The 23,689-nt window shown below is 41.8% G+C and overlaps 1 protein-coding gene across 3 annotated transcripts in view; it reads right to left on the minus strand.

Moving 5' to 3' along the window:
• Window positions 1–2,952: 2,952 nt before the first annotated feature.
• The window catches only part of LOC132977540 (paxillin-like), a 31,710-nt gene continuing 10,973 nt past the window's right edge, over window positions 2,953–23,689 (minus strand). The window contains exons 2-14 of one of the 3 annotated variants that reach the window (XM_061042172.1): window positions 15,499–15,671; window positions 15,287–15,372; window positions 14,870–15,009; window positions 14,496–14,691; window positions 14,263–14,410; window positions 12,047–13,423; window positions 10,853–11,122; window positions 10,242–10,571; window positions 8,483–8,641; window positions 7,069–7,242; window positions 5,662–5,743; window positions 5,428–5,576; window positions 2,953–5,341 (exon numbers count right to left, since the gene is read on the minus strand). In XM_061042172.1, the coding sequence (XP_060898155.1) occupies window positions 5,075–5,341; window positions 5,428–5,576; window positions 5,662–5,743; window positions 7,069–7,242; window positions 8,483–8,641; window positions 10,242–10,571; window positions 10,853–11,122; window positions 12,047–13,423; window positions 14,263–14,410; window positions 14,496–14,691; window positions 14,870–15,009; window positions 15,287–15,372; window positions 15,499–15,671 (3,551 nt within the window). In that variant the 3' untranslated portion in view covers window positions 2,953–5,074. Of the gene's footprint in view, window positions 5,342–5,427; window positions 5,577–5,661; window positions 5,744–7,068; window positions 7,243–8,482; window positions 8,642–10,241; window positions 10,572–10,852; window positions 11,123–12,046; window positions 13,424–14,262; window positions 14,411–14,495; window positions 14,692–14,869; window positions 15,010–15,286; window positions 15,373–15,498; window positions 15,703–23,689 lie in introns of those variants that run through there. The other 2 variants (XM_061042170.1, XM_061042173.1) reach the window with 2 other exon arrangements.

Genomic DNA, 23,689 nt, shown 5'->3' on the forward strand with positions numbered 1-23,689 from the left:
GAACACATACATTTCCCTGCTGGGATGAATAAAGTATATCTTATCTTATTTAAGTGAATGAAATATGTTGGATAAAACATCATCTGGATAAAAATGTCTCTTATCTTTTATCCCTTGATCTGTCACTTTACGATCATCGTTAATGTTCGTGAACGGTCGGATGCGCGACTCGCTTTAAATGTTGCAGCCAAAAGGAATTGTGGGGCGTCATATCTCATCTCCTTTGGTAAAGGATGGTCCAGTGTATCCTATGCTAAAAGAGGGTAATTAAAAGGAATGGCTGGGCAACCTTGACAAGCTGGCAACCGTTGTTGTCGTCGAAGGCCCTCCTGTTGAGGAGTTTGTCTCCTCCATTCCAGCTTCTTCGTCTCACACTGAATATAGTGGGATTCTCATCAGAAGACCTGGCAGCTGTAAAAATGCAAATCTCCTCCACCTTCACATAGAATCTCACTTGCATTGCACAGTTCACACAATCTTTCTCCAAAGCTCAGAAGTCTTAAACTTTACCTTGACCTCCATGAACAAGAGTTTTTTAAGCCTTCACTTGCTGCAGGACCTGGAATACTTGGAAATTCTGCAAAGTGCAGTTGATACCCCATAATCCCTCTGAACTCTGTGACAGACTGCGAGCACTCTCAAGACCACAGGCTTCAGGTCATAACCTCTCCCCACCAGAAAGATGATTTCTTGTAACTGTCTTTGTGCCTTGTATTCAGATTGCTTTCTCTTAGCAGACACACAGTTCTCTCTCCCCCCATCTATATATATATATATACATACACAGTGGGTACGGAAAGTATTCAGACCCCTTTACATTTTTCACTCTGTTTCATTGCAGCCATTTGCTAAAAATAAAAAAAGTTCATTTTATTTCTCATTAATGTACACTCAGCACAACATCTTCACAGAAAAAAAACAGAAATGTAGAAATTTTTGCAAATTTATTAAAAAAGAAAAACTGAAATATCACATGGTCATAAGTATTCAGACCCTTTGCTCAGTATTGAGTAGAAGCACCCTTTTGAGCTAGTACAGCCATGAGTCTTCTTGGGAATGATGCAACAAGTTTTTCACACCTGGATTTGGGGATCCTCTGCCATTCTTCCCTGCAGATCCTCTCCAGTTCTGTCAGGTTGGATGATGAACGTTGGTGGACAGCCATTTTCAGGTCTCTCCAGAGATGCTCAATTGGGTTTAGGTCAGGGCTCTGGCTGGGCCAGTCAAGAATGGTCACAGAGTTGTTCCGAAGCCACTCCTTTGTTATTTTAGCTGTGTGCTTAGGGTCATTGTCTTGTTGGAAGGTGAATCTTCGGCCCAGTCTGAGGTCCTGAGCACTCTGGAAGAGGTTTTCTTCCAGGATATCGCATTCATCTTTCCTTCAATTGCAACCAGTCGTCCTGTCCCTGCAGCTGAAAAACACCCCCATAGCATGATGCTGCCACCACCATGTTTCACTGTTGGGATTGTATTGGGCAGGTGATGAGCAGTGCCTGGTTTTCTCCACACATACCACTTAGAATTAAAGCCAAAAAGTTCAATCTTGGTCTCATCAGACCACAGAATCTTCTCTCTCATAGTCTGGGAGTCCTTCATGTGTTTTTTGGCAAACTCTATGCGGGCTTTCATATGTCTTGCACTGAGGAGAGGCTTCCGTCGGGCCACTCTGCCATAAAGCCCCGACTGGTGGAGGGCTGCAGTGATAGTTGACTTTGTGGAACTTTCTCCCATCTCCCTACTGCATCTATGGAGCTCAGCCACAGTGATCTTTGGGTTCTTCTTTACCTCTCTCACCAAGGCTCTTCTCCCACGATTGCTCAGTTTGGCTGGACGGCCAGGTCTAGGAAGAGTTCTGGTTGTCCCAAACTTCTTCCATTTAAGGATTATGGAGGCCACTGTGCTCTTAGGAACCTTGAGTGCTGCAGAAATTATTTTGTAACCTTGGCCAGATCTGTGCCTTGCCACAATTCTGTCTCTGAGCTCCTTGGGCAGTTCCTTCGACCTCATGATTCTCATTCGCTCTGACATGCACTGTGAGCTGTAAGGTCTTATATAGACAGGTGTGTGCCTTTCCTAATCAAGTCCAATCAGTTTAATTAAACACAGCTGGACTCCAATGAAGGAGCAGAACCATCTCAAGGAGGATCAGAAGAAATGGACAGCATGTGAGTTAAATATGAGTGTCACAGCAAAGGGTCTGAATACTTATGACCATGTGATATTTCAGTTTTTCTTTTTTAATAAATTTGCAAAAATGTCTACATTTCTGTTTTTTTTCTGTCAAGATGGAGTGCTGAGTGTACATTAATGAGAAATAAAATGAACTTTTTTGATTTTAGCAAATGGCTGCAATGAAACAAAGAGTGAAAAATGTAAAGGGGTCTGAATACTTTCCGTACCCACTGTATATGTATGTGTGTGTGTGTCTTTAAATACACACAAATTGTAAATTATCAAATGTATGACCTAGCAGTGCACACCAAGCTAAATCTTAGTCTGTTTTATTCTGATTTTGATTTGGGCCTTGCCATACATGAAGTTCAGCCCAGAGAAATGAATGTGAAATAGCTGAGAAATAAATATAAAAGGCCCCAAGATAATGAAAGGGATAGAAAATGATAGAGCATTCTTCTGATTAACACATGTAAACATTTGTACCAGGTTTGTCTTTAATCTGGTTTTTCTCTACTTGTCTTTGTTGTAAAAATGTCAACATTTGTTTCACACAGTGGTGCAACTTAATAGCTACTTTTTTACTTTTAAAAACATGGACTTTCTAATACCCTAACCATTTTCTATAATTCTATGAATAATAAGTCGCTGATTCCTCCCACCCAGTATTGTGAAACATTTGAGTGCCAAATATCTAACTAAATGGCAAAAAAAAAAAAAAAGTAAAGTAAAGGTACTGGAGAAAAGAGAAACAAAATCACTTTTTGGACCAAACAATGCCAGAATTAAAGTTCTCGTTTATTTGCTGCAGATATCAGTCAGAAATCAGGACAGACACAGTCTTACACCCCAACCACACAGGGAGCCCGGTGAAAATTCAGATGGTAAAAGATCTCCATGTGCAGAGCAAAGTTCACAGTTCTAATGTCATGAACAGAAAAGACGTTTATTTATTTTCACGATTTCTCTGACAAAAGTGACATTTATAAGGCGATATTATGCAAGTGGATAAATATATATATGGCAAATTAACCCAGAACGTTTGTTAATTTCCCACTGCTACTTCCTGTAAATCTGAATCAGCTACAAGTGAACACTATACTGTCTGCTGAATGACTCTGTATAGATGATTTTTTTTTTAATCTTTGCTCTTATTACAGTGTAAACCTTTGGGTGAAACCACAGCAGACAAAGCCTCCCCCAGCCTCAGCACAGAAAGAGTCAAATCACAGGAAAGATTTACAACTCCACAGTGTATAAGACCTTATTGCATTGACACATTTGGCACAAAAGCAAACATCTTCTCAAAGTAAAACAATCTGGATGTGTATTCACTCGTTGCACACTTAGTGATCCAAATGAAAGACAAACACATTGTCAGAATAAGCACATGATCTCATGTTGAAATAAGGCTGCAAGTAAAATCAAGTTGAAAAGACTGTTTACATAGATTTTAAAAACCTGGCCCTGGCTCATTGTCTCATTCGGATTCCTGACCAGCTGTCAATAAGATGGGCTTTCTTTTAAAAGTCTGACACTGGAATCAAAGCTGGTTTTTGTTTAACAACACGGTCAACTAATGTTGGCCTAAATGCCAATAGAGCCAGCTCTCTGCATATCAGTGTGAGCCCAAACAGCTCAAAAATATATATTTATTTTCATAAAAACAGCGACAAAACACAGTTCTGTCACAAAGTCGAGCACACTGCAGCTGTAGAAATGCTAGAGTCTGATTGTAACAGCGGCCGGCAGCGAGTGCTGATAAAACTCCACATAAAAGAAAGCATGCTTGAAATCCAAATGCACAACAAATTAAACCCTGAACCAGCCATATTGATAGATTTCATACAGTGATCAATTCACAATAGTAGCAATAATAAAAGAAGGGAAAATGATTGGACTGAAACATTCAAACATTATTCTGACATGATTTTCTTAACTTTAAAGAAATCCAACTATGATTTGGCAGATTTGATTGCACTATAATTCATATATTAATAACCATTCTGCCTCCTCATTATCATAGAGCCACTTTTTGTCATCATGAATTGCACCTATTCAGATAAATGGGTGCAAAAACAAAAAGGTCTTGTTACAAGGATGTTACTGATGTTCGATTTCACTTTCAGTGTTATATGATGAATTTACAAGAGCACAAATGTGAATGTCATATAGGCTGATCTTTTTCATTGTAAAATAGTAGAAAAATAATAATCTTGTTGACACCTGCAAAATGCACCTTAAGACGGTCTCATCAAGAGATCTGTGGTTGGAGTGTGCAAAGAGTTTGAACCGCAGCTTTAGAGAAATGAAAGAGTTCAGTGTATGTGTGTGTGCATGTAGATATGGAGTATTTCAATGGCACCTCAATCATTTCCAAAGCTAGAAAAATACATCTTTTACACAGATTATTCCAACACTCAGTGGCCAAGAAGTAGATATTAAACACTCAAAGGATTTTGAAACTGCCAACGTTGACCCCCTGGTCCATGCATAAAACCTCCACATGGTGCAGGGTCTGGCCCTGTGAGGGGGGAATAAAATCATTTACAAATAAGGTCTTACTTTGGCCTGTGTATGCTAGTGAATGTACACACATACAAGGACAAATGGACTTATTTTCTTTGTTGCACAGAGGAATAAAAGTTGAAATAAAAATCTCTTTGGGCTCTGTTAAAAATGTCTTTAGCAAAAGTGTGAAATGCCGAGCCTGAGAGGTCGGACAGATGGGGTGAAAAGTCAGAAACAACATTTATCCCCTTTATGATATAATCCACACCCTCAGACTCTGTAATCACTTCACCCACTCAAACATGCTAGACATGTGACACACACCCACACATGCACTCAGTCATGTCAATAAACGTGTAGACTTGTGCACACACATTGATACACACATGGCCTAGCTGAAGAGTTTAACAAAGCAGCCCTGGCAGTACGGCTTGTCGTTCTGCTCCTTGAAGGTGCCTTTGTTGAGCTGCTTGAGGCAGAAAGCACACACAAAGTGCTCCGGGTGGAACTTCTTGCCCATGGCCGTGATGCAGCGGCCGGTGATTGGCTTCTGGCAGCCGGAGCACAGTGAGCCACGCCGCTCGTGGTAGTGAGCCTCGCAGTATGGCTGTCCCTCGTGGTCGAAGAAGCTGCCATTTATGAACGGCGTGAAGCACTCCTAGGAAAAAAAAAGAAGATATGAAGTTAGAATTGATGACAGCAAGTTGACAGAGAGATTGGTTACAGATATGTCAAATAAGTCACCCTGCAGACGAAGCATTCTGGGTGCCAGAGTGAGTTCAGAGCAGAGATGTAGTTCTCCAGGATAGCACGGACACAGCCGCCACATTTAGGGGCAAACATGTCAAAGTAGTCTTTCCTGCAGAATGCCTTTCCATCCTTCTCATGGAAACCTAGAGGGCAGCAATGACACAAAGTGAAATGTTTTTCTTCTACACAGGTCAAGTACTGTGTTATTAAGAAAGGAGCATTAATTACCTTCTGGTCCAAAGAAGGCTCCACACTGGGCGCAGAAGAAATGCTCCGGATGCCAAGTCTTGTCCAAAGCAGTCACTACTTTCTGTAAAGCAAAGGAAAACCACAATAACAGGTTTATGAACTTAATACAAAATTCTATCAACTGTTATGTTGTGGTTTATGTTATTGAATGTTGTATTTCTTTATGCACCGCTTACCCAAAGGTCCAACTAGGGACAAAAGTTGGATATCAGCTATAGCTATAAACTCTGTGCAGAACACACATTTCATGTTTTGTAGTGAAACTATGCAAAATTCCATATTCCAAATATGTACCTAGTAAATATTAATCAATCCAATTCAATGAACAGTTATGACATTTCTGCTGATAGGTGTGACACACAGTCAGAGAAATGGTGGCTGCCCATGTTGTTCTAAGCATCATAAACGTGTTTAAGAGACATAGCAGGAGAAGCTCACACTTCAGAAAGTCAGAGGCCAGGAGAGGGCACCAAAGTCCACAGAGGCAGACTGGGAGGTGCTGCGATCTCATGACTGTTACCTCATGTTTTCCAAGCATGATATCATTTCTATACAGCTTCAGTGACAAGCACACTTACAGTCTATTTAACACAAACATTTAAACATCTTATACTCGTACATTTCAGCAGCAGGGCAAGATTTTCTTCACTGCAAATTGACATCATCATAAAAAGACAAGTGATACTTAATGTTACCACCAGGGTGTGCAGTGTTGAAAGAGAGAGAGGTTAAATCAGGGGAGGCTATCTTGACATTCATCATCCTAACAGAAAAAAACATCTCGAACATAAGTGTAAAAAAAAAAGCTGCAAGAAAATGAGCCTAAATAAAATACTACATGAATTTTAAAAATGGTTAATACAAATGGATAAACAGATAATAAGGGAGACAGAAGAAGGGATTTAGGAAACCTTGACAGTGACTCATGTTGGCTTTCCCCGAGATTAATGTCCACTGTTCACTTCCCTTCCAGTACCTCTGGCAGAGTGTGTGTCAGTGTGTTTGTGTTAATACCAACAACTGAAAATCCCCGATGGGAGTGTGTCGCTGTGCGGATAAGTGCTGACAAGTGAGAGAGGAGAGAGGCATGCAGTGAGTGTGACATCTGGCAATCTGCATGCACAATGCAACTGGAAGTAGCTTCACTTCTACTGCCTCTAGGACAAGTGTGTGTGTGTGTGTGTGTGTGTGCACGCCTTGGTCTGATCAACCACCAATGTCTGCTTGAGAAATAAAGCTATATCCGACATGTAGTGATTTTTCCAGTAAGGACTTAATCCATTAAGTTATGAATAAATAAATATCATCATCCACCCATTGTGCGTGTGTGTGTGTGTGTGTGTGTGTGTGTGTGTGTGTGCGTGCGTGTGTGTGTCTATTACTTACATCCAGTATGGGTCCGTTGCAGTAGTGGCATCTCGGCGAGAACAGGCTGTGGTAATCTTTCTCACAGTAAGGCTGCCCCTCACGCTCAAAGAAGTTTCTGGATCCAATCTCCTCCTGGCAGTGGGTGCACACAAAGTGCTCAGGGTGCCATGTTCTGCCCATGGCTGTCACCACCTGGTGCAGGGAGACACAGTGCGTTAAATAAAAATGAGGTTCTGAGGGCTAAGACCAGGCTGAGCAGTGGAAATCCCTGCAGTTCTGCATGGCAGAAGAAGAAGAAGAGGCATTGCCAACAGCAGCAGATGCAGGTTTCATAACTGTATGCTAGAAAAAACACAGATAAAATTGTGTTTGTGCCAGTTCACAGAGGTATCAGAATTATTGTAAATGTAATAAAACACAGAATTAAATTGTTTTCAGTTTCTCCACTTACTGCGTGCCAATTAATAAAAGCTGAATTATTGACTGGCTTGGGCCTTAAGCATCAACAAAGCCTGAGATATGAGGAACATGAGCCAACACTGCACAACCCCTCCAACTTGGGATACAACTTGTGCAGTTGATTCTTAATCCCAACAAAAATGTATCTCAACAAAAGAGCTATGATGATTAAGATTAAGATTGATCCCGCAAGGGGAAATTTCTGTTTTTACACTCTGTAAGTCATGCAACACACACATGCAGAAACAGGATCCTCTTGACATGCACTAATGGAGAGATGTCAGAGTGAAGGAGCTGCCCACAGCGGGCGCTCCTGAGCTGATGGTGGGGAGGGAGTTTGGTGCCTTGCTCAAGGGCACCTCGGCAGTGCTCAGGAGGTGATCTGGCACCTCTCCAGCTACCAGACCAACTTCAATATTTGGTCCGCACCGGGACTTGAGCCGGCGACCCTCCGGTTCAAGTCCCTACAGACTGAGCTACTGCCGCCCCCTAAGCTTATCTATGATGATATTTTTTAAGCCATTTTTGGTATTATGTTTCACTTGCAGCTATATGTCTAATGTGTCCTTGGGCAAGACACTTAACCCCAAGTTGCTCCCGCTGCTTCCTCTGTGTATATGTACGAATGGGATTAGTTACTTCTGATGGTCACTTTAAATATCAGCCTCTGCTATCAGTGTGTGAATGTGTAGGTTTGACCTGCGGTGTAAAAGCACTTTGAGCAGTAGAGTAGAACAGCGCTAAACAAGCTTAAGTCTATTTTCCATTTACTGCAGTGTCAAGCCCTGAAGGATCGAACCTTGAGGGATCGAACCCTGAACGTTCCAGTTGAGAGGACTGACTCTACCAGTGAGCCACAGCCCCCCCGCCCCCCCCCCCCACATTCAGTTTTTATTTCAGCATCTGCACCAAAAAATGTATGTTGTTTTAGTACTGAAATGTTTATGATTCAGTGTTATTTTGTTATCATCACCTGTCCAACAATGGGTTTCTTGCAGGCTCCACAGACACCTTTAGCCACCGTCTGGACTCCGAGTCGGTTGAGATCGGACTGCAGGCTTCCCAGCATGTTGTCCAGCTTGTTGGCAGGTTTGGGGGGGCCCGTGGGAGAAGTCTTTCCTTGTGACTGGATCTGACGGAAATGGGAGACCAAAGTTGACAAATAAGTTGTATGAAGGGCGAACAGAAAGACCTTTTGATAAATACCACTGTGGTTAACACTTCAGATAAGTTCAGAGCATGGAGTCAGAGGTTCTAAATCAGAAGTGGGGGTTTTGTATCATTGTCTATATTTCTCTCATATACCATGTCCCTCTTAAATACATCAATGTTCATGTGGTTTGAAAATGTTCTTTTCATTTGGATTGTAGTTTTTTTTATTTTACGGAAGCCCTTAGTGGACATCTACTACATCCATACATCTTATGTACTCCATTTTCCCGTGATAACGAGTAAGTTCTTGTTATTTTCTCGAGATCTGATTTTATTTATCTCATTAACTAAGAATTACAACGCTGGTTTTCTCACAATAACGTGCTCATTTTCTGCAATCTAGAAAACAATACAAAACAATATGCTGCACACTGTGATAGGCCAGACCGCGACATGTCCACACTAAAGAGGTAAGTTAAGCCTATTTCTGTTTGTTATTATGAAAAAACAAAAACAAATAGTAAACAGATCTGTGGTTGTATGTCAGCTAAGAGCCTCGGTAGTACTAAACGTATTGTTGTATTACATACATTTGAAATACAACATTTGTAAAGTTGCCTGAACTGCTGAGAGCTAAAAAAAAAAAAATGTCTTGTCCAAATATAAAAAAATATATATCTATATAAGCCATTTATATACACAAAATGTGTTCTATCAACTCTAACCTATATCTGGAAACTTTCATGATAACTTTTTGAATATCAATATTGTGTGTGTGAATGTCTCTGGCTCCTGAAATGTAAGCAAGCGCAGACCCTTCTCAGATGGTGTGGTTATTGGAGCTTCATGACTCTTACATTCCTGTGAGAGAGAAAATAGCATCTCTGCTACATGTATTCACTCACCCTCACAACACACAAATAAAAACAGCCACTGGCCATGACCTACAGTAGGTGCAAATTATACTTTAACTAGCATATTAATAAATAACCTCTTGCTCTTTACCAAACCTACTTTAATAAAGACTCTATGATTCTGATTGACGGGATGTTATTTGACATTCAATCTCAACATTCTGGTATGTAACCCAGTGGGACCAGATGACGGAAGTCCTGTAGGAGATGTTATAACTATGCTGGTAACTGTGCTGTCATGTGGAAGATTAGGTTTCAGTTGCACTGTGAGCATACCATTCCTGCTCATGGCAGGAAAGTTAGTGTAACTGGAAGATGGGGGTTACACTCTTCTTCCTTTAAGCTCTTAAACTCTTACTGGGCACTGAACACACAGCCACTGGCGCCGTCAGAAGTCAGAATTAGAAAAGGGTCTCATTCTTTCTAGCTTGGACGTCAGCATCACTCACAACCTGAACTGACTGGATTTCGAACAAAGCTTTAAAGAAGCTAACTGGTACCATCTACCATGAGGGGAAAACAGAGTATTTTCATGGTTAGGGTGCAACTGCTGAATGAGTAAAATTCTCAAATAAGGCAGCCAAAAGCAAAAATGATTGTGGTTGATAGACAATAGAGAGAGTGTGAGGTGAGACAAATAGAGATATGCAGAGAGGCGATCCGTGCCTGCATCGGTGGAAAGATGGGGTCGTACTCAGTCTGACAACCCACTGATACATAGACCTTGGGGGGTGGAGGAGGAGTGACGGGCTTGGGAGGGGGGCTAGGCGATGGAGAAGGCTGGACAGGGGGAGGTGTGGGCTCCCTGGGGGGAGGAGTAGGCTCCTTGGGGGGAGGAGGGGTTGGTTCTCGAGGAGGGGGAGGGGTTGGAGGGGGGGGAGGTAGTGGTGGAGGAGTCTGCTTGACTGGGGGTGGCTTTTTGGGTGGTGGAGGAGATTGCGGAGGGGGGAGAACTTTTCTCTGTGGGACAGGTGATTCTGGAGGGATGATGATTTTCTGAGGGAAGGAAGGAAAAGGGAAACAGCAGAGACATAAGAGCAAACAGATAACAGGGAGAAACAGGTGCCAGAATGGAGAAGAGGAAATGATTCAACAGAAAAGATTGGCTCAACAAACTGCAAAAGACCAATAAATTGTCTCTTCTACCAAATATTCACCAATTCATCTATTTCATGTTTAAGCCTTAGCTCAGCCATCCGGGGAACATTTCATTTCCAACTCTTAGTCTAATGTTGTCCAGGGATATCTAAACAGCAAATCCTGCTTTGTGCCTCTACCTTATCCACAGCAGGCTTGGCCCCTTCTTCCCGTGTTCGCAGTGGGTTGGACATTACGATGACTCCCTCTGTCAGCCAATCATCTGAGTGCTGCTTACGCATGCGCTCTACTCGCCCAATTCCCAGCTTACCCTGCAACTCCTCAATAAGTCTGTCTTGAGAGTTGCTCTTATTCACAATGACCGGTCCCATTTTACGTCGCAACATTCCGTCCTTGTACATTGGATGCACATTGGAGGTCTCTTTGGTGCGGCGGATAACCGACTTGAGCTGGAGAGTACATAGTGCATAAGCATGTGTAATTGCCCAGAAAGTCCACGTTGAGTTGCAAACACACGCAAGCCAGGCGAAGAGTGTCTCATTCAGGTTGGAAATCCACTCAAGCACTGGCTCAAGAAAACTATTTTGTCACCATGCTCCAGAGGTTTTTCAGGCACTTGTCTACACAATCAAACTTGCCCACAAAAGCTGAGCACAACCGTCCTCTGCATCTAAATTCATTCTCTACTTCTACTCAAAACTATGCAGGAAAATCTGACACGGCATGCCGGACAGTGAAGTCAAACCAACACAGGCCTCTCATAACTTCTTGAATATACTGGAAGTCTGCAAGTGCGAAGCAGGGCCAACAACTTAGAAGCAAAGTTCATGTTGGTTCTTTAAACAACATATGCCGATTACGCTACGTAAATGACACCATCAGTGGTTAAAAACACATTTTTTGCATCATCCTGGGGTTGCATCAACATTACAGGCCAATCCCTGTGACTAACACAGTGATGTCTACTGAAGCAAGTAGGGGCGTGCAAAAACATCCTTTCAGCAAAGCTTACAACATCAGCCACAAATAGTCTCAACAGGGAGATTTTCTCCCTCAAGGCATTTTGGAATTGCTATGCAATGACACCACATGCATCACACCACAAAGATGGAGGAAATTCTCTCAACACACAGTGTTTTTGTAGGATTTCACAGCTCCTTGAATTAGGAGCTGCTCTCCCAAAACAAGCTTATTAAGGCAACTAGAGCCACACTGCCAGAAAAATCTGACCGAGCGGTTCTGCCCTTATTGTCAGAGATAATTAATGTCTTAGGCCACATGGCCAAATAATAGACAGACCCCATGGGGTAATAAAGCCTCTTTAGCTGTATGCCAGCAGCTTATTTTGGGAGAGTCAAGTTGATGTGTCCTACTTGGCCAGAAGCAGATAGTCGCTCAACAGCAGAGAGCTGCTGCATGGGCAGGTCCAGCGTTGCATCTGGTGTCCCGGGGCAGGAGGAGGGGGTCAAACACTCATCTATCCAGCTGGACTCAGTCATGGGTGTCAGAGTTCCCTCTCGGCTGAGTTCAGGGTAAATTCCGTCTTCTTCCTCCCAGGATCTGTCTTCAACTCCAGGCATAACATTGGCAGATGGCTGGTTGTCACTCAGTTGGGTAGAGTCAGAGGCTAAAAGTTTGTCTAAAGTATCGTCCAATAAAGGCTCCCGGCATGGCCAAGTTAAATCCATTATTTCACCCCCTTGCTTTTCTGTTAGAGGGGGACAGAGGCTTCTTGAAGGAACAGCAACTGACGAAGCACTGGGACTGCTTGTAGATGGTACAGTATAATTGTTTCTGATGACTGACGCAGGACTCTTAGGAGCTGCGGTTTCAGTATTTATGACTGGTACTGGACTCGAAAGCCTTGGGAGAATTACTGGGCATGTGCTCTTTGACAATGTTTCAGGACTAGACGTTTTGGGTAAATTACTTGCAGTCTTTGGAACTGGACTTGAAAGTCTTGGAATTGACACGGGACTAGCACTCTTGGGAACTGTTTCAGGACTAGTACTCTTTGGGATGGTTACAGGACTAGAGATAATAGGGACTGTCACAGGACTTGCACTTTGTGGAACTGGACTTGATAGCCTTGGAACTGTGACTGGACTGGTCTTAGTGGGTGATTCTGGACTATTACTGATACGGATTGGACTATAGCTTTTAGGGACTGGGCTTGGACTCTTGGGGCATTTCAGATCAGGGGGGCTAGGACTTTTGGCTCTAAGAATGGGACTGGGTTTTGATGACACAGTAACAGGACTAGGGCTGTTTGAAACAACTGATGGACTGGAGCACTGGGTGGTGGTTACCGGACTGGAACGCTTTCCAACATTAACTGGACTTAAGCTCTTTCCAGGTGGACTTGAGAATTTACCATCAGAAACTTCAGATGGACTAAGAGGCTTTCTGGTACCAGAGATACTAATGGTCTCCACTGTAGAGATCTTAGAAGTTACACTGACACTATCGTCTATCTGTTGAATCTGGGAGTACTGAAGGCTCTTGGATGATGACATTACTACAGCGGACCCAGCTGAGGACATGGGGGCAGAACAACCATCCTCATCTATATGCAGCTCCAGAGGAAGAGGGGTAGAGGAGGGAGTATCGTAACTTAAAGGCAGAGGAGTATCAACTAAATCAATGTTAGGATATATAGATGGGGTGGTTACTGCTGGGACAACTGGTGAACCAGAAAGACAAGAAGGGTCTCCAACTGGTTCTTGATTCACTGACAACTGAGAACCAGACTAAATCAGGTGGATAGAGGTAACGGTTGCAATGTTTAAAGACAGGACACACAGGGGAAAAGAAAAGAGAAAGACAGCAGGAAAAACACATTGAGAATGAAAAGAATGAAAAGAAAGTTGTCTCAAAGAGAAAGTACAGAATGGGTCGAGTTTACTCAAATTATTCTCTTTTCTAAAATACAACAAAAAAACGACACAAAGTTTCATGTGTATTAGCCCACGCAGGGAATAGCTACCAATTTGATATATTGAACCCATTTCTACAAGGTCTCTACAAAATCATCGGCCGTGAAACACTGGATATTTACCCTCATAATGTTTACAGAGGAGGTAAGTGGTCATACACATGTGAAAGTCTGTGAAGGAGTCTATGTTGTGCTAGAGGCCGGTCGTTTATTTGTACTAACAGATTCCATATTAGATTCATTCTCCATCCTACAAACGACAGTCTCCACAGGCTGAGAGCAGGAGTGTGTGATGAGTTTATACTGTTGATCTCTGTAAGCGGAGCGGAGTGAGGAGGACGTTGAGAACACGCATAAAATGTCACTTCCTGGAGCTTTCGCGGAAAATACGATCCGTGGAAACTTTTTATACAGGCAACACAGATAGACAGTGAACATCTACTTTTTCACATCAGTTAACCGTTCACTTATTAATGGGCGATAAGTTACATATAGAACCTTTAAACATCACAAAAGCTAAAACAAGGAAAAGTCAGTGAATAGAATTAGTCCTATTTTATTCATTTTTTGTAACAAAACAGTTTCCAAAACAGAGCCCTATTCCATTAGGTGTGAAAATGAAAAGAAATCTACCCACTTGTGAAAACTACTCACATTGCTTTGGACCTTAAAGTCAGACAGGGAGGCCATTAGCTCGTCCAGCTCTCGTGTGGCAGAGGAGGCAGACATCCTGGCTTGCTGTTGTGAAGGTGTTTCCTCTTGTCCATCTGTTTGTTCGTCTGACACAACCAATGGTGTGGGACTTCAGACAAAAAGGACATCATTTATGGACATCCACACTTAATAAAACTCACTTGCAATTCATTTTTCTCCAATTTGTCACTTACACAGGTGAGGGAACAGAACTTTCCAGCTCATCTAGAAGACTCTCTACACTCGGTCGTACATCCTCTATTCCTCGAGCTGCTACACCACGTTTAGGCTTCAGTAACACAGGTGGAGCCACTTTGCCAGCATTAGAGATTCCATTCTCCTGGATATGGTGGATGATGCTGCATGCAGGCAGTGGTGGTGCTGTTTCTTCTATTAAAGAAAATAATTACACAATTAATTTCCCGTCATATCCATAGTGAATAGTTTTAATAATTGTAAACACCGAAAATAGAGCCAGGTGTCAAAGAAACAGATATGTCAAATATAGACTGTGATATCTGAGTTCATGCAGAAAAATATTAGATTGTAAAATAATCTCCTGGTATACCTTCTGTGGGGAAGGCAGGGGTGCTCTGCTGGACAGCATTGAGCTCCAACAGCAGGCGGTCGAGCTCAGACAGGTTGCTCCCCAAGGACGAGTTCATGGCAACAGCTGATGAGTCACTATTCTTCTGCTTATTAGGGAAGCTGAACAGAGCAGAGAGAAAAAAAATCATCATCAACAGACCTGGACATGGATAAAAATGCTGCTATATCCTGAGACAGATAGTATTTAGATGGGATTAAAGCGTCCTTCCTTAAGGTTATGGTTTCCTATAGTTGAAACAATAAAGTGGTTGTTTTTTCTATTGTTACAGGTAAACTAATGTCAATTCCTTAAGAGTTCCTGTGCATTAAGGGGTTGCAAGTTATTGTAAAACTTTTTATAAACTCTTGATCCAACTACAATGTTCCAAAGTCTTGCCTGTAAACGTGGTCCTCTTCACCAGTGGGTTGGGTTGGACTGCTGCTTTCTCTAGACCAGGGACTTCTCTGAGCTGAGCTGAAGGACTGAAGAGAGGAAGTATGTCACTACATTTTTTAGATGCCATTTCACAAATAAAGCAACTAACTTTGGGCTTTGGGATTTAATAATTCTTTATATCATTCACAACAGCATGAATGGACATTCTTTACCTCTGTTTCATCTAGTCCGTTTAGCTCAGAGGTTGATGGGACTTGGGGTGGGGAGCAGATGTCTTGCTGGATCTGACCCCCAACAGGGATGGAGTAGGCGGTGTCGTCAGACAGGAAGAGTGGGCGCTTGGAAATGTGGGATGTTGTGGACTCAAGGTCCGCCAACAAAGCATCTATAGAAATAGAAAAAATAAATTTTCTCATCACAGGTTTGAAGCTAATTATATTTAGAGATAGCGCTGGGTGGAAGAACTCAATATTTTGCTATATCGTTTAAGGTATTTTGTTGTATCAAGCCAATGTGGACAGTAAAGCAATATTAGATAACAAGTATTTAGCCCAAAGGGTTAAAGTACCATCGTTTTTTAATGTTTATAATTCCCCAAATTAGCATAAATCAGACAATCCCATCAAGTTATTTGATCAATATAGGAAGAAAATACCATAAGATAGGATACCATACAATATGCTGTAAGATAAACTTGTACTTCTCCTTAAGGAAATTTGTCTTACACTCGATGCTAGTTCTAATAAATTAAAAACACATTAAACATTAAAAACCATTAATATGCAAACAGAGTAGCGGAGTTACACATTTAAATAAATACTTCATATTATACACATTGCACATCATCCACTTAATACATAATTAAAAGTCATAACATATCAAAATGTACTAATGCAAATGTATCACATTGTAATATTAAAATAATACAGGTCCACTGCGTATTACATTCAAATTTACTTTCTGAGTATTAACATTGCAAATGCCAAGCAACTCAAGTTCCATAAACACAAGATGAAATAAAATCAGCCTGTTTGGCAATCAAAGCTCCATGTGCAGTGACATCAGGTGAGGCGGAGTTGTAAAAGTTGAATCATGCAGGCTGTCACAGCCACTCCTTTGGTTACTCATTGACCCTCGTCTGCCCGGAGTCCTGACATGTCTTAAATCCAAGAGTCACTGTCAAGTCTGTGACCAGGTCTACCTGTTTATATTTACCACCTGACAGCTAACATCCCTGCATGAAGGGGTCATTAAGTATTTTGAGAGGAAGAAAACAACTACTAATTCAGCAGCCATAACCAGTAGGTAGAAGGACACAAGACATTACAGGGGATTTAACTAAGAGCTCAGACTGTATTACTGAATACTTGAGCTTATTTTAGCACGCTCACTCACCACAGCAGTGTTGCATTTCTCTTGCTGAACCTCACGTCATACAAAAAAAAAAAAACCTCACCATATCGTGCAAAAAAAAGTAAACCAACGTAAGAACAACATTTCAACATAATTGCAAATGTTCTATTAAATGTATATACTTGAGGCTGTTAAGGACAAGAGAGATGTCAAAGTTAAAATAACGGTAAGTTTCCAGACAAATCCAAAGAAACCAACCTTACAAACAGGTTAATAACTTCAATGCTACATTTTTGTTCCTCATTGCAGCAGATCCTTCAGAAAATGGAAGCGACCAACTGGAAGCGTTTTAATATTGTTGACACACTACAACACCAACCACATTAAAATGCCACCAAAAACACAAAGTAATGGGTCAAGAAAACGTAGCTATAGTAAGACAGAGATGGGACATACCTTAGAAGAAGGCAAGACATTAGACCGATGGAAGTGGAGAGGAGATAATACAGAGAAATAAGAGGAAGCTAAGGAGGAAGAGGGCAACCCATACAGATTGCCTACCAGGCAGGAACTGCCTTTCTTAACTCTACCATCAGCATGAGAGAAGAGCAACGAGAAGGAGGAGGGGAAGGGGGATTCGATTGAAAGCAGAGGAGAGAGAGTCAGGACAGAGTGGAAGATGAGAGGTCAAAATTAATGCCAGCTCCAACCTACAGTAGCTGCCTGAAAGCATAAGTGTGAGATACTACTTACACAAAAGTCTCTGCGCTGAAAACAGTCTCTGAGGACAGAGCTGTCCAACTTTGGCCAGCTAAATAACGACACAGCTTTGAAGAGCACACATGGTTGTTAAATGAGGAAAGTTGAGAGCAAGCACAGCTCTTATCAACAGAGGCATGCCCTACGAAGGGAGTGGTAACACAAAGGTATATGAAGGTACTATCAGCCCCTCCTTCACAGTGTCGGCACACACTCTGCTTTGGTTTCTCATGACTCACACTCACTTTTATCATATTTTATAACATTATTGTCTGCCAATACAACTATGATTGCAAGCTTCAACCATAACTGGATTGATTGGTTAGTTGTCAGGTAAAACATTAACTTTACAGAGCCTTTTCTAAGGTAAAAAAGAACGAATTCTCTGATTCCAGCTGTTGGTAGTAAAAAATATCTTGGCTTTGTGGACCAAACAAAACATTTCAGGATGTCTACTTGGGCTTTTGGAAACACTGGTTGATGTTTAAAACCATTTTCATTATTTTGACCGAAAAACATATTGATCACGAGAAAAAAACGACAAATTGATGTACAGTAAGAATAAGCTAGTTAGTTGTTTCCCTGTAAGGATTTAATCTCTTTTGCAGGTCAATAAACAAAAGATTTCACCAGGAAACAACCTACATTAGTCCATCTTAAAGGGATAATGAATGCTTGGTACTGCATACCATAGTATCATCAGTGCAGAAGATATTTGGACTGTCATGTTTCCCAGACTGAGAGGAGACACATCCGAACCAGAGCAATATCAATACCAGACCCACTTGGCCTAACTTCACATTAGCAAGATTAGCATAGCTGACATGCCAGTTGACTGAGTTTCACAGCGGAGACTCCGTTCTGGACTCAGAAGCCCAACACATTCCTCTAAGCTTCATTATGGATACAGCACAGCGCACTGTTTACACTACTGCAGCCAGCTCTGTGCTGGGTTGTAGATAAAACAAACCTGTTGGAGTACAGAGGCTATCAGTCTTCAAAGCTCCTACCAAGTATGGTGTATGATGAAACCTACCATCACAGATGTTTCAGACCATCACACGGACAGGTGCACTCAGAGCTACAGTCTCTAGGCTCCACTTTTGGTCCTCTTTAAGGGGAAGTCTGTGAGTTTGGGAACTTATTTTTTAGAGGTTTACCTCTTTTAAACCCTGAGGTCAAGACTTCTTCTTTTAAACATTTCCCAAGATGCAGCTGTGTTTTGATCACATCAGAGAAAACAGGGATGTGGTATTTGTTTTTTAGGTAAAAGCTACACAACATGTTCACACATTAAGGTACTAAAAAAGATAGTTCAGACAAGTTACAATTCACTTTTATCCAAAGCGACGTACATCAGAGAGTAAGCACAACACCAATCCATTCATACACCACCACAGAAGCAGCGGGAGCAATGCGGGGTTAAGTGTCTTGCCCGAGGACACATCGGACATGTTGCTCGACTGAGGATTGAACCCTCGACAAGTCTAACCATTTTTGTAGGATAAAGTGAAAACAGGCCACCACATAATTGAAATATCAGCAAATATTTTATCAGCCGATACTCCTCTGAAATACTGCATAAATAAATAAATAGCAAGGCTTCAATACACTTCTACTGCTGAGGTCAGAACAAAGTTTTCCTGCAGCTGGTGGAGACCTCAGTCAACAGATGTTAGTCCAGATGGTTTACACAAGAGATGTTAATCAACTTAGCTCTGGAGCTGCACTGGCTTTAACCCCGCTGATAAAGAATCTGCTGCTACTAAACAGAGTTACGCTAAAACACAAACCTCCAGGCTATATGAAATACATACCCTGTAAGGCAACGGCTCTTGTGAGATCTGTCTATCAACTTTAATGTCTAAAAGGTCTAACATCAAAAGATCAACAGCTCATTTATCTTCAACAAAGTGGCTTGATTAGAGTCCCTTAGACGATACGGACTCAACATTAAATATAGAAACTTGCAGCTTAATGGCTGCTTTTGTTCCCTGAATATGGAGTGTTAGACATGCTCTGGCCCATCCACAAACTGCACAAACACACAGAGGTGTGTCAGCCCTCCTCTGCCAAGGGAACATACCGTGACACTCGGGTGCACGGCACAGACACGTTCCCCAGTGACCAAAAATGGAACTACAGTAAAACGAGGAACTGAATCTTCAAAACAAGCCTCCTTAATCTTGCTTATCCCTTTCACAGAGGGGAAAGAACCCTTTGGAGATAACTTTATTTCAGAGCATACTTTAGTATATTTTGGGAAATGCAGGTAAGAGGCTTCCCTGAAAACCACTCTTTGATGTGTTCCGAGAATAAATCCAGGTAAAACCGGAAGAGACCCGATTTCCTTAAAAGTGCAGCATTTATGACAGGGTGACAGATACACTCCTGTCTATCTAAATATGTCTACATCCACATGACTAACACAGTCTGCCCTTATTATTTACAGAGAAGAAACACTCGATACACCAGCACTGTTAGATTTAATGTCCACAACACTAAATATGACATAGCAGGGCACAGCTGGGCTCAAACAATGAGGAATGGCGGTGGGAGTGGCGAGAGAGAGATAGCGGCTCAAACTAGGGAAGTGTGTGTGTGTGTGTGTGTGTGTGCATGCGCACGAGCAGCGGGGCATATCCTCAGAGGCTAGAATGTGGGTTGACGCAGATTAAGGAGACTCCCTTCCTCCCAGATGAATGGTGTGCATTTTAATTACACAAATGTGGCTCGGCACGGGGCTCATTACTGGAAAGAGAGAAGGAAAGATAGAGAGAAGAGAGAGATAAAAAAAAAAGAGGGACTTAGAAGATTGGGGTGGCCGAGGAAGGGTTGAAGAAGACAGGAAAACAAGACGTGGAGGGAGGGGGATGCAGGAAAAAGAGGGGATGGGAAGGAAGCCATTTGAATAGTCATTTGAAGTATGTAAACAGCAAAGGGGAGAACAAATGTTGGATCAGCAGTTAAATTACAACCAATCACAGTCAAAACCAACATTAAAAATGTAAATATGACTGATAGAAAGAATCCTAGAAAACTTAACGGACTCCGTGAGATTTGTCAGATTAAAATCCTTCATGTCAACAGCAGCAAGCTGACAGGACATCCTGCCTCGTTGAGCCCCTATCAGTGCTGACCACTGCACAGAGTGAATCAATGCTGTCGACAACTCAACATCTCTTGTTTATTTAGCCGAGCTGGTGGTGGCTCATATCAGGGAAACACAGCCTTTAACAACCTGCAGGGGGGGATGTTAAGTCGCGTGTGAGAGACAAGCACACCCCTGGCTTTTTTTTCTCTCCCCTTTTTCAAAGGCTGGTATACAGAGCAGGCTTTATCTTTGTGAGGTTTATAAATGTCGAGGTATTTACTGAGATATGGACTGACACCAAAGTGAAGCTAACAGGAGGAATATCTCCTTCAAGATTCTGTGAGTTAGTGCTTCACCTGTGTTTCCTGACCTCCTTTCTGCATCTCTCTACCTCTCATTCCTTTAATTCCTCCCCTCTGTATCTGATGTGTTTCAAGGTGCATGCAGGCTGATATGAATTCCTTACATGCCCCAGCTCGTCTCCCAAATATGAGGAGAGAAATGCGATGTGCACACTAGATGGTAAGATAAAGACAGAAAACAAGGTACTAGAGGCAAGATAGAACAGATTTTTTTGTAAGTCAAAATGTCGGCTGTTAGACAAATCCATTTTGTATATAATCAGTCTGAAATAAAAGGAGTTCCTGAATGTATAATTCAAAAAGTGAACATGTAAAAACAATCTCCATTGTAAGAAAAAGCTTTTGGTTCCCTGTATGGACGTCGACATCAAGTGGCTTTCATGTTCAGCGGGAGAGATGGTCTTTCAAAGGGAGACGAGCTGACGGACCATCACAGAGATGATGAATCCCTCTCTTTGCTCCAACCAGAAGGAAGAAAAAAAATCAGGACATATCGGGCTCACATGCATTTATACTTTACTCCCCTCCAGGCTCCTGTTACACAGCAGAAGGTATGGTATCTGTGCTCATTTGGTGCGCTTCAGCGGGCACACAGAATTAATAAGACTAGAAACACACACAAACAGTCACACAGGTGCAACAGAAGAACAACAAGAATGCACACAGGTGCCTCTCAGCCTTGCTGCCTACACATACCAGAGACACACTGGGGCATCTAGGTCCACTATAAATACCTTCGCGCCCAACCCCAGCCTGGGGGAACAGACACATACAGGAGGTGATGGATGACCAAGCCGGTCAAAGCAACATTACAGACCACCCAACCAGCCTATACTGTGTATTACATTACATTTATACAGTATCATATCACACACTTCTCAGCGAGAAACTACACCGAGGCTCTGCTGTAGCGTCCTTATGTTAAGATCAATGAGGTTCCGCTGCAACAAAAGCTTTCAAACTAAATGAACCACAGCTCACACTTGCAATTAAGTCTTGGAACACAGATGCTTACACGGCAGCATGTACTCCACTGTAAACCTTTCAATACAATTACAGCAAGCTTGTGACTCTGCTCACACAAGTGCAATCTAAAAACTTCATACAGGAGAACAGCATATATACGGAAACTACATTTTAGAAACTCTTTGATTTGATTTTGTTGGTCACACTTCATAGGGTTATCGCAATATTGAACATTGAATCGCAAATTCACTCATTCAATATTCAATTCAATCGTAAAATTCACTCATATTATGAATGCCTCAGTGTTTCCCCTACCATTATATTAGGGGGGCGGCCTGCCCCCCTTGAAGGTCAAGTAAAAAAAAAAAAAAAAAAAAAAATAAAAAATTGGGGGGGGGCTTTTTGTGCCTTTATTGTAGAGATAGGATAGTGGATAGAGTCGGAAATCAGGGAAAGAAGTCATTCAAGGATACCTTTCCGACAGAAAAGGACAGCTGTCATTAAAAGTAACACATGAACACCAAGATTCCTTCAAGTGTTTGTTTGTGTCGGCGTGTGCTAAGCTGTTTTAATAAAGGACTGAAGAAACGTAGAATAACATAGCCTACTCACTGCTTATTTGGATGTCACGTAAGTGTCTATAGATCACGGTCATTCTGTGTCAATTTAAATGCAACATGAAGCTATGTGTTAACCAAAGCGATCTAACATTAGCCTGCTAACACAACGATGCAGGTCACGGGCAATTGCAGCTCGACAGAGGACAATGTTGTCCGCCGTGCGCGCTTAATTATGGTGCGTTCTAATCAATGACTTCTTCGTGCGAAGGGGAGTGGAGAGGGGTGTCGCTGGAGGAGAGCAGAGGTTTCAGAATAGGGAAGGTGTCACCAAACAGCAGTTTCTTTTGGTTTAGTGTTGGTGCTCAAGGGCAACATCTACTGGAGCAAAAAGTCGCACATTCTTCCTTTAAGCATGTCAACAATTATATTAATATTATAAAGGTAACAGTTCATTTGATGTTAACCAGTCTGGTTATTGAGTAAACCACAGTACAGAGACCGCCCTGGTCAAAGCGGTTAGCAGTCTCAGAATTAGCTCAGATAACCATGAAGTTTCAATTCTGGTGCTTCTAGACGTTAGAGCAGCCTTTGATACAGTTGACCAACAAATTATTTTTCACTGTCTTGAGCACTGTTCAGGCCTCATGAGCACAGTTCTTCAAAGATTTCTTCCTATCTCACTGGTCAATCTTTCTTTGTTTTCATAGATAACTTAAACTCAAATAAAGTGGGCGGTCCATATGGAGTTCCACATGGCTCAATTATTGGTCCACTGCTGTTTAATCTGTATATTCTCCAACTGGGGTCCATTATTCAGCAACACACCATTTCCAATCACTCCTAGGTGGATGATTTAAGGTATACATATCTGTTTCCACAAACTACCTACAACTTTCTACAGCTAATTGACAAAACAGAAACTCTATTATTGGGTCACAAGGCTCTGAGACACCAGCTTCTCCCTTTATTATCACCCCTGCATGTAAAAAACCTATACTGGACAATGATCCCAATTTTCAGAAACATATCGCTAATATGCCCAAGTCAGCCTTTTACCATTTCCGAAATATATCATAAGTTAGATGCTTTCTGTCACAGTAAGATTCTGAAAAGCTAGTTAATGCTTATTTCTATTAATCTGGATTATTTTAATGCACTTTTTGTTGGTTCGAATAAGAACATGTTAAACTCCAGCTCATTCAGAATAGATGTAGCCAGAATTTAAAAATAAAACCAAAATGTATGAACGCGTCATTCCTGTTTTAAACACACTCCATTGGCTCCCTGTTAAACTATGATTTGATTTTAA

This window comes from Labrus mixtus, chromosome 7, assembly GCF_963584025.1.
Source record: "Labrus mixtus chromosome 7, fLabMix1.1, whole genome shotgun sequence".
Taxonomy (NCBI): Eukaryota; Metazoa; Chordata; class Actinopteri; order Labriformes; family Labridae; genus Labrus; species Labrus mixtus.